We start from the raw sequence: 12,106 nt of genomic DNA on the forward strand, positions 1-12,106 counted from the left end.
GAGAAAAATTGTCGCGTACGTTATGTCGCGTACGTTATTGGCTTTTTTAATATAAAACTAGCCAGAGATAATTTCTCTTAAAATATGAAAGGATTGTAAAGGTACATTATTTAGCTTAGTTTAGGAATTTTTAAAGAAAAGAAAAACTCCCATGATTCGCAGACTTTCGCATATATGCGTGTTTCCATGAAAATGTAAACCGAAAATGCAAGCAAATGAATTCAAACGGCTTTATAACTTTAAGTTTCGTATTCAGATCTCGGAAAAAGGTTTTCAAAACGCGAAACGGTGGAGAGAAGAACTGAAAAAATTTAATTTAGTATGTGTTACTAGTAAAAATATTGTATGGGGGGAAAATCTGTCGCGTACGTTATGTCGCGGACGTTATTATAATTTTTTTTAATAAAAACTATCCAGAGATAATTTTTATCAAAAAATGGAAGGATTGTAAAGGTACATTATTTAGCTTAGTTTAGGAATTTTTAAAGAAAAGAAAAACTCCCATGATTCGCAGACTTTCGCATATATGCGTGTTTCCATGAAAATGTAAACCGAAAATGCAAGCAAATGAATTCAAACGGCTTTATAACTTTAAATTTCGTATTCAGATGGCGGAAAAAGGTTTTGAAAACGCGAAACGGTGGAGAGAAGAACTGAAAAAATTTAATTTAGTATGTGTTACTAGTAAAAATATTGTATGGGGGAAAAATCTGTCGCGTACGTTATGTCGCGTACGTTATTATAATTTTTTTTTAATAAAAACTAACCAGAGATAATTTCTATCAAAAAATGGAAGGATTGTAAAGGTACATTATTTAGCTTAGTTTAGGAATTTTTAAAGAAAAGAAAAACTCTCATGATTCGCAGACTTTCGCATATATGTATATGTGCCTTAAAACCACTTCTTTTTTTGTCGCGTACGTTATCACCTGGTTTTGAACGGATATTTTCCACACCAAGGTTTCGAGGCTGCTTATTTTTTTCTCAAACATAGTACCCTTTGGTTGCAACATAACCGTAATCTTTTTTTTCTGTAACTTCTATTTTTGATAGATTTACGTTACTCTATAAGCGTACGAATGTCGCGTACGGCTGTATGGAAACACCCATATGTATGTATGTATGTTCGGCTCTCACAAAAGTTTGAATAATATACGCCAAATAAAGACTTCAGGGCTAATAAATCTAGGATCTTTGGAAAAGGTTTTGTGGAAAAAATTGGGAAAATTATTTTATGTCCCGTATTCGGCTGCCATAAATATGGTCACCGTAGTTATATGGGATGTGTACGTGGTTATCGTCCAATTTTAAAACTGTTCAGCTGTTTGGTATGTTGTACCAAGGCCAACAACTCTGCCAAGTTTGGGAGAAATTGTTGAAGTGGTTACCAAGATATTCAATGTAATCATAAGTGGACGTGGCTGCGCCCATTTTCCAAAAATTTCTTAGATATTTTTCGTTAAAAAAATATCAATTTTGAGTGAATAAGCTTCAGTGGTTACTAAAATATCGCAGTTAGTCATAACGCTAGCTTAGAGTGAAAAGTTGATAAGTCCACTTCTCATATCTCAAACTCATATTTTGATCAGTGTTGCCAGAACTTTTTGAGCCGACCAGCTAAATTGGCCAAAAAAAAGCGGCTAAAAACGGCTAAAATGTTTCAACTAAAATCCACATGTTTTATTTAAATAAATCACAAGTAGAAAGACTGGTAAATTCATTAAATAAACCTCAAACTGATAAATTCATTATAAATTATTTTTGTTTAACAAAGGAAACTTTAGCGCACTTTTGCTTAGTCGAAGGGCAATATTTTTGAGAAATGAACACGTAAAGCTGTGAAAGGGCTGAGGAAAAAGGGCAACATCATTTCGATAAGAGAAAACGCCATTCAACCCGTTGGTAGCTTTTTAAGTTTTTAACAATTAAACTAATTAAACTGGCAACACTGATTTTGATATAGGAGAAAGCTTAAATTAAAAATGCACCGCTACGAAAAGGAAAGTCCAAAAGAAGCACCGAAAATCCCATAAGAACAAAGTATTAAGAAATCTTTTAACAAAGATCGAAAGCATCCGATTCGTATGGAGTTTTCCTTTGGTTTAAATACGTTAAATTTTGTATTTCCTCTCCTGTAAAATTTGCAAAAAAAATTTACTTAGCAACTTTTCAGGTAGCGCTATGAAGATTAACAATTTGCCATGTATTGTGTGTAGTGTCCGACCGAACTCTAGTTTTTGGCCGAAACCGAACCCGAACCAAGCACTTGGTTTTTTTTCTTGAAGCTCGGCCGAAGCCGAACCGAATCACTTTTTAGAGTTAAAATTACATAAGCAATTATATACCGCAAAATAATTAATTAAAAGCATTTCTAATATTTTATGTAAATTATCTGTTATTGCTTCTCTAAAACTCGCTATCAGTTTCACACTGCTACACTCGATTCGTTTGACGGCACTTGCAGCAGAAATAAAAATTGCTAGTGCAGCAAGAGCAAGTTGAAATAAATTTTTGAAATCGATATTCGCTCTTTCAATTGCAGTCACATTTTGCAATTTTTTTTTCTGGAATGTGACAGAAAGTTCTTTCTGGCTGTTAACACGTGGAACAAAAATTTCTTTCTCAATTTGACTTCGAATTACAAAGCAAATTTGAAAATTTAACTTGCCAAAACAAACAAAGAGAACAAAATTAAAAGAACGACAAGAAATAAGAAAATTGCCATAAAAAAGCAATAAAATCAAATTACAGTAACGCTACAGAGGCACTTAAATTAAAAAATTAAAATGTTTTAATTTGTAAACATTTTCTTTACAACTTTTCGGCAAATTTTGGCCGAAACCGAGCGGAACCCGAACTTCATGGCCGAACTGTTCGGTAACAGAACCCGAACCCGAACGCTCGGTCGGACACTACTTGTGAGCTTGTCCATATCTAAGTCGTTAAATGATATTATCTGGTAAAGGACTCTTTGTGGTGTACGACCAAGTGATCCTTAACCCTTAAAGGGTAACGTTATTTTACATATTTTAAAGGCAATCTTCGTCGAATCGACGAAGTGCTTTTTATTTACCTTTTTTAAAAATGTTGCATGCAAGACTGCCAAACTACTTTTAATAATGATGAGCCTTAACAAGAAAGAAAACATAGAGGCTAATTATTATTTAAGCGTTTTATATATATTTTAGAGCAATTCGCTCTTCAGTCCAATGGCGGGAGAAATGGAAAATGGGCAATAGTGTTCGTCAAATCGACGAAATATACACGTCTGGAAAAAGGTATTGGCACAGAGAATTTTTCACAATGTTTGCAAACACTTTTCTTTTAATTTGTTTGCGCTAATTTTTTATAACAGGGCCATTCCATTGTGACTAGTGGGACATTTTACTCCAGAATGTGATCAATTGTGTATTTTAACTATGTCGTCGGAACTTATACAGCAGCGAAAGATATTTTTATACCCGAGCACACTTGTGCACAAGGGTATATTAACTTTGTTCGCATAACGGTTGTTTGTAACAGCAAAAACGAATCGAGATAGATGTGGACAAACGTATGTATACATAAATGATCAGAATGAAAAGAGAAGTCGATTAAGCCATGTCTGTCTGTCCGTCCGTCTGTCCGTGTACACGATGACTCGAGCAAAAATTGAGATATCTCAACGAAATTTGGTATGTAGGTTTGCCCTTTATCAAAGGTAGGTTGGTATTGAAAATGGACGAAATCGGTCTGTAACCACGCCAACTTCCATATAACGGTATTTTCGAAAAATGCAAAAACTGCGATATTTCAGTAAATATTAGATGCAAATTGTTGAAAATTAGTATGGGGAGTAGAATTGTGGTAAAAAATAATATTGTTATGAAATTTTTGGAAAATGGGCGTGGCACCGCCCACTTATGATGAAATTCTGTATCTCAGTAGCCGCTTCACCAATCCCTACCAAACTCGGTACGAGGCTTGCGTAGGATCTAGCTAAGAAATCTGTTGAAAATCTTTGAAATCGGGTAATAACCACGCCCACCTGCCATATAACGGTAATTTACAGAAACACGAAAATTACGATAAATCAGTAACTACTGGAGCTAATTCAATTAAAATCGATGATTACAATAACCACTTAGCATAAAATTAGAATATTATAAATTTTTGGATAATGGGCGTGGCGCCGCAAATGTGTATCTCGGTAACCGATTTATCAATTTCTACCAAACTCGGTGCACTTTGTTGAAAATTATTCAAATCGGACTAAAATTACACCCGCTTCCCGTATAACGGTAAATTTCAGAAATACGAAAACTCCGAAATTTCAATGAGGACGCTAATTTACTCCCAAGTTAATAATTACAACAATCTTCTAACAATAAATAAGACTGCTATAGACTTTGGGGAATTGGGCGTAGCACTGCCCACTTTATGACTACAAAGGTGTACCTAGGTAACCACTCAATCGATTTGTACCTAACTAGGTTCAATTATATCATTAAGTCTAACTCTGCATATTACCGGAAACGTTTGAAATCGGGTAAACATCCCTGCTTATCATGCAAAGGTAGTTCAAAGTTGAAACGACGATATTTGATACCTGCGCCGGGTATATATAAAGTTCGGTTTCGAAATTATACTTCTTTACTTGTTTAACATAGAACGATAACTATTGTATAAAATTGCTTTAACAAAAATACCAAACGATTTCTTAGTTTTATGTAACTATCATTTGAATGAATATGACTAGTGGTACACTGAAAATAACTCTATTTTACCCTTGTGCACTCAAAGATGAATTTAGCCAAAACACTTAATTTTCACGAACAATGTATTTGTGTTGTAAAATATGAATTATACACTTGCGTTTTCAATAAAAATGAGGTTTATATAATCTTCATAGAAATATTAAAAAATATTTAAAGTTGTGACTGGTGGGACATCTCCTTGTGACTGCTGTAAAGTAATTATGCATGAAATAAAAGTTTCCATAGACAAAAATTACAACTTTAGATTTTTTTTAATATTTTCCCGCAGGTTAATGATGTGTAGTCATTTAAAAAGAGGTTACTACTGAAATAGAGATAATTAGGGCATATTTAAATTTATGTCGTTAAAGTGTAGTGTACAACTAAAAACATAAAATACGATTTCTAAACTTTCGTGCAAATCAGGAAAATTAAAAGCAAATTGGTAACTTTCTAATCAGATTTTTTTTTTTATTATTTTGAAAATGCAGTTTTTTGCATTCGATTTTAGTAGTAAAGTGTATGTTTGATTTTTGGCATTCTTTTGCTGATGATGTTATTATTTTCTTCCATCCATTACATTTGTTTTTTCCCGGAGTTCCTGGCGGGAAATTTGTTTCTTGGTTTTTCATCCTTCCTCATCCTCTCCTCATTGGCATATTTAATTTAAGTTAGGCTTTGCAAACCGAAAAATAGCTTAATTAGTTCATTTTAAAAGTTAATGTTCGGTGGTTCTTCTACCTTTAATTTGACATTTTGTATATGCTGCTGCATCGATTCAATAAATTTGGTTTAGTGCCGATTGCTTAATTTTGGTCCACTCAACAGCTAATTTGAGTTCTGTAACTATTCCGAATTGTCTGCTATTGCTATATACCCATTGAGACAAATATGCCCAAAGGCTCGCTCCCTATGGGATTTAGATACGGAACTGCGTCGATTTTCGTTGAAATTATGCGAATTGGAGATTCGCCGTAGAAATCAAATGATTCCCAAATCATTAACTAACTTCATCCGAAATTTCTGGTCATTCTCGCTTGTCAGTACCACACTGTATATTCTACACATCGCTTTGAACTAATCTGAAGTTTAAACCGAAAATACCCTCTATAAGTAATTTTCACAAAAAGTACTTTCTGATGTTAGACACTATCTGGGATTTAACTGTTGTCATCAGTAATGTTAATTTTAAGTTTGCAATTTTATAGTAAATTCTTCTAGCAAGCGATATACAAGGTCAGTATTAAAATTACAGTTCAGGGAATAGCGTTAATAAAGAATTATGCAAAATAGTGTATTTATAGAAAAAACTTAAGGGTGAAGACTAACCCCTTTCCTTTAAATTTCGTACTATAATTTAGTCATGCTTATTAAATACTTCTTGATCTATATTCAGATATGTTATTTTCTTCTACTCAATTCAATCATCTGAAATCTCGGTGCAATTTCTGTTCTGAAACTCTTGATGTCGTTTGAATGTGTATGTACTTATATTGTTTGTCTATATATTAGGCTGTGTTCAGAAATACATCAAATCAAAGCATCTTGCTCTTTTATTTACATATAAACTATTATTGATGCGAATGCCTTATTTGCGGAACTAAGTTCCAACTCGGTATTTAACCGTGGTTGCGCATCTTGGACATTTTCATCAATTATAGTTTAGAAATAAAAGATACGGATGCTTTGGCTTGACACATTTCTGAACACAGGTTAACATTTACTTCTCAGAGGAGGACGTTGTTTTTTAAATCTTAGATTCGATTACTTTTTTACTTTTACTTTTTACTTTACTTTTTACTTGTTTGCGATCTTAACAGAAATGAAGACGATGCAATCTCTAAACATGAGGATGCAGAAGAAATTGACGATGATGGCACCATAACCAAAGACTCGGATTCCACCAAAACAGGGGACAACAAAGATTTACTTGATCCCGAACGTCCTGGTTCATCGGGTAAGAGTAGAATACGGGCGAAAAGTGAAGCTGCTGACGTTGGTAGTGCCGCCGCTGCGAACTCTGTGGCTACTGTCGATGGTACCGCCGGTATAGCCAATAAGGACCAGGCAAATGAAACTCAAACATTGAATGAACCAGATGAGATTCAGACAAATTTCAAAGGCTTGCAAAGTAGTAAAAACTCTGAAAACCCAGATAAATCTAAAAAATCCGAAGCTAGCGAACAAAAATCAAATGTCACGAAAGATGCAGATGCCTCCGTTGAAAAGGCTGAAAATGAATTGACAACAGTGGCAACAGATATTGTTTCGTCTTCCACCCCAACTGAGGTGAAAATGGCAACAGTTGCGATGGACATGGACGAAATGGTAGCTAATGTTAAATCAGAGGCAGATGTTGATGCTACTACAACAACTGTTGCCAATGCTGGCGGAGACTCTACTTCAGCTGACACAACGGTGTTATCAGCATCGGTGTCGTTCACAAAGAGCGAGGACGGTTTCACCAAATCCACCTCTGCTAGGAGCGAAGCTGATTGTGAAATGAAGTCTGAAAATGAGACTGAAACTGCACAGTCCATGCCGGTCGGTGCTATCGATAGTGCAATAGCCACCGACACAAATACTACTGCCACCGAATACGCTGCAACGAGTACTAGTCCTGTAGCTACCGATTACATTCCAACACTCATTCCTACTTCTAATACTAATGAACAAACGCAAAATGACACTCTTAATTCGACCACCATAGGCTTAGATGAAGAGGAAAGTGTTGCAAGTAGCTATCCACCGACGACTATGGCTGCTGATGATGCCACAATGTGGCCGTCTATGCAAGATTTGAATACACGTTTGAGACGTGTCATAACAGCGTATCAACGTAATTACAAGAAAGAAGAATTAAAACAGCAACAGAAAGCAAAAGTAAGTGAATCATTTTCCTTTAAGTCCTAGGAAACATCATTTTTTATATTGAACTAAGAATCGATAAAATATGTTTATAAAAATGTTAAAATGTAGATTAAATGAAATTTCGATCTATTTTGGGTACGTCTATCCCCTTTCAATTGTAGCTTTATTATTTTTCTAAATTGGGTAGTACTCTTAGATTTGGCTGTAAATTTGTTATTTCTTTAATTTATTAAAGAACAGCGTATTTGAATAATGTAAGACAATTTTTCTCGCACCTAAAGCCGATAAACTATGTTCATTTTACTAGCAGGACTGCCTTCGCGAAAGCAAGCAAATTTTGATTCACATAAAACATATTTGAAATTTTATTTAAGAGTTCTTTTTTCATAACCAAATAAATAGACTGATCTTGGTAAAGTCGAGGTCACAATCATAGATAAGATATACTTTTGCGCTAAATAGCACTATTAGGTACTTCCCTAGCATGATTGAACTTTTTATTTATAAACAGAAGTGTCCCACTGGTACTTTACTCACAAAAGATTTTTTTAAGTCAGAAAACTTTCATAAAAGTTATGGAAGGTTATTGCATTTTTTTAGTTAGAGTACAATGGACGTTTTTACTGAAAAGTTTTGTTCGCCATAAAGAGGAGTCTTTAAAACTGGTTTCAGTGTTCAAGCATATATATATCAGACTGACAGACAATGTTACTAGCCAGTAATACAAAACATGTAATTGGTATTTGGAAAAAAAAAACTTTTGTGTACTAACTTTTAGTTATCCGATAGATTTTGTTAAAATCAGGGCCGAAAATTTTAGCTTTTGCTTGTAATTGCTTGATAAGGGTTTCCAAGCTATATTTTAACGACCATGCATATTTTGATGATTTTAATGTATAAAGCTAAGTCCGGATCTGTTAAGAAAACGGCAAAGATAAAAATTGGCATTACTTCGTGTGTATGAATAGTAGCGTTCAAGGAATCTTGATATCATCATCTGATATTTTACATTCTGCAGTCACTCTTTCCTAACGAAATAATGGGACGGGCATATATTTCTGTAACAAACATGGTTTGCCTGTAATCTTTGTTCACAACCAACTTTAGAAAACCGTAGTAGAATGCGTAGTGGTTTTTAATAGCTCCACACTGTTTCAGAAAATTTGGTTCAAGCACTTTTTGTGTATGGAGTTCTGACATCCTTGAGCTTGGTACGCAGCACGCTTAAAACTTCAAAAAGGATTGCTACTGTTACGATTATCCTTGAATTCTCGACGATTTCCCAAATTCTTCGGATCAGTTTCACTGGATTGCTAAATAAACCGCTCAAATTACAGTATAACTAACTTTATTGCACAACAAACAATTTACAACACTTTACAATATTTAGTAACTTTAGTCTTAGCTTGCTAATTCGCTTGCTAAATTCAGTTTTGAAAAGAAATGAAGGATTCGTATATTTTTTTTATACAGGGGTAGGCACTCGAAGTGTTACAAAAAAAATGCTATAATTTTGCCTATTTTGTTTTTTTTTATTCGAAAACATCAATCCATCATTAGAACTAGTCGAGGTTTAAGAAAAATGTATTACTGTTCGATGTATTACAATGCAAAATTCCATTACACGACATTCGTGCAACATGTGAAGCATTCCCGGACAGACTCGCTGCCATTATCCGCATTAAATTTATATTTTTCTTAAAAATAAAGCAAACATAAAGCAAAATAGACAAAATTATAGAATTTTTAATTGGTAACACTTCGAGTGCCTACCCCAGTATAAACCGCATTATTTTTAATAATGGTAAAATGATCTTATACAATTATTTGAGAATATTAAGCAACACTTGATTGTCCATTGTAATTTTTCATTCCTTCAAATAAACTTAATAAAAAACACCATTAAACTGTACCTTTTTTGTAGTTTTTCGAGCCTATGCGAGCCAATGCTTCTTTTTGCTTATTTTTCGGTCCTGGTTATAATAATTGAAATATCGTTTGAAACACAGTTAAAATGATTTTTGTCCTGCTAATTTAATGAGCACGCTTTTAGGACCAAAAACATCGTAGTGACTATTACTATGATTTCAGTGTTAACTTTGTGTTTAGTCGTTGTCCTCTAAACTACATAAGTATGTATTCTAGGGAAAAATACATTTACAATAGAAATGTCAAGTGAGAAGATGCGCTTTATAAGCGCAATGCTACTAGGGTTAGTCAGAAGAGAGCTTCGCTAAATAAGTGGAAAATTATATATTCATTGAAGATTTGGATTGAGTCATTGGCATGTATCGTTTTCCAACATTTTTCATCATAAAAGTGAAATTAAAACCCGTTCAAATTTCATTGTCCAAATTGCCAACACCTTTTTTCCTTTTTTTATCGTATGCGAATATATGTAGCTGCAAGCAATGGTCTCATCAACACCACCTTTATCGGTGCCCACTACGCCGACCCTGCAGTCTATGCAAAATGCTGCTGCCTCTGCTGCTGGTGGGGGCGGCAGTGTAAACTCAGGAGGAAATTCCCTATTACAACAATCGAATACAATTGAACCGGGCAATCGTAGCCTGCAATCACTTCAACAGAACACGAGTATCCCTACTGCCAGCGGTGGGGTTGGTAGTGGAAGACAGACACCGCAACAGCTATCAACAAGTCCTAGCACATCAGCCGCTGCAGCGGCGGCAGCAGCAGTTGTAAGTACCGTTTCTAATGTGGTAAACGTACCCAATATTTGCCCAGCCATGATAAATGGTAGTAGTCAACATCAGACTCAACAGCTTCAGCACCCACCTCATACGCCTCAACAACAACAACAACAACAACAACAACAACATGCAAAACAACAACAGCAGCAGCAACAACATATAGTTGCTCACCAGCAACAACAGCAGGCAGCAGCAGCAACGGTTGCACCACAGATGCCCACTGCCGCTGATATTGGATTAATGTTGAGCTTTTTAAATACGACCGATGTCAGTCATTTGGCTAATCTGGATCTGAATAAGCTGGCCATGTATTTGGTTAGTATGAACAATGTAATGATCGCCAATTTTTCTCAATTTTTTTTTTAATACCAATACATAGTACGAACAAAATATCCACTTACAAATACCTGAACCCAATTCAAATTTCATCATATCTCATCCATTTAAATGAAATCAGCTCTCAGTTTAGCGGCTCTAAAAACGCATAAACATACTAAAGTAGAACTAATAGCTTTTAACCGCAATTTTAATGTTGTAAAAACTTTTCGAAATGGTTACTTTTGCGTCGCAATAGTTTAAAACAAAAGCGGCGATATTTAAGATATTTCAATATGTACCGTCCCGTCCCTACACAGAGATGACGACATATTGTATGGTATGTATTTATTAACTAAATTTACTTTTTTTTTATGCACCTAACTTTTATTGTCTTCAGTGTCTGACCTAGGTAACTCAGTGATAAGACTTACTACGGACATTTCGGCGAAATTAAATGTTCATACATATCGTTCACAAAATGTTGGCTCCAACTGAAATTTTGTAATGATTTTGAGAGAACCAATTAAGCCAACCTCCAACACACACTAAAACTGTAAAAGTAACTAAAATTTGGATACCCGTATATATTCGTGACTAATGCGATCAACGCCCGTATCTTTCGTATCGTTACTTTACTCGTTACTTTTGATACAGGCTCTTGTACCTCACACGAATCATCGCAACAAATCTTGCAGCGTAAGGAAATGTTCGTTCATACATATGCATACATGTATGTACATACATATGTACTAAAGGCCAGCTCAAGTATATTTTCCGCATTACGTTCAATAAGTAGTCTTTGCATTGTACTCTACTCACAACACATTGTTTCTCTTTTTCCCAGTGTTGCCAAGTTTTGAATTTGAAAAAGCACTAAAACCCAAGAAAAATCGCGTTTTTTCTTGTATGCATACAAAATTTTATTGTAGGTATGCCGATTAAAATTAAAAAAAATTAATGTTTCTTGCTCGTCGGTCGAATTTATTCTGTTTTCAATAAATTCAAATATTGTCGTCCAAGCGACGCGACGTACAGTGCCTCCCTTCTCTTTTTCCCAGTGTTGCCAAGTTCTGAATTTGAAAAACCACTACAACCCAAGAAAAATCGCGTTTTTCTCGAAAAAATCACCCAATTTCTTATTGAAATCCTCAATCCTCAGTGTTGTGATATTAATCCACACACAATCATGAACTCCCACCAATTGATTTTATTAAAAAAATTTAAATTACGAATATGTAAAAACGCACAGCTGGAATACGAGAAATATTTGAAGAAAGAGTGTAGAAATGATCCATAACTTGCAAAACATGTTTCGTTTCCACAAAAATAAAGCAAACACTATTAAATTGAAGAAACAGTCCACGTCAAAAAACCGCGGAGGAACACTGAAATAATTCTGTGTTTTAAATTAGCATATTTTGAACGAATTTGGAATGTCTAAGGTGGAAAAGAAACCAACCTTTCTATAAG

The 12,106-nt window shown here is 34.6% G+C and overlaps 1 protein-coding gene across 3 annotated transcripts in view; it reads left to right on the forward strand.

Annotated features, from left to right (window-relative positions):
• LOC108358330 (serine-rich adhesin for platelets-like) overlaps positions 1–12,106 on the forward strand; it is a 244,319-nt gene that overhangs the window by 78,970 nt on the left and 153,243 nt on the right. The window contains exons 4-5 of one of the 3 annotated variants that reach the window (XM_017609607.1): positions 6,557–7,619; positions 10,010–10,648. In XM_017609607.1, coding sequence (XP_017465096.1) covers positions 6,557–7,619; positions 10,010–10,648 — 1,702 coding nt within the window. The remainder of the gene's footprint in view (positions 1–6,556; positions 7,620–10,009; positions 10,649–12,106) is intronic. The other 2 variants (XM_017609608.1, XM_017609609.1) reach the window with 2 other exon arrangements.

This window comes from Rhagoletis zephyria, unplaced genomic scaffold (assembly GCF_001687245.7).
Source record: "Rhagoletis zephyria isolate East Lansing unplaced genomic scaffold, Rhagoletis_zephyria_1.1 Rzeph_scaffold_00237, whole genome shotgun sequence".
In the NCBI taxonomy this organism is placed as follows: Eukaryota; Metazoa; Arthropoda; class Insecta; order Diptera; family Tephritidae; genus Rhagoletis; species Rhagoletis zephyria.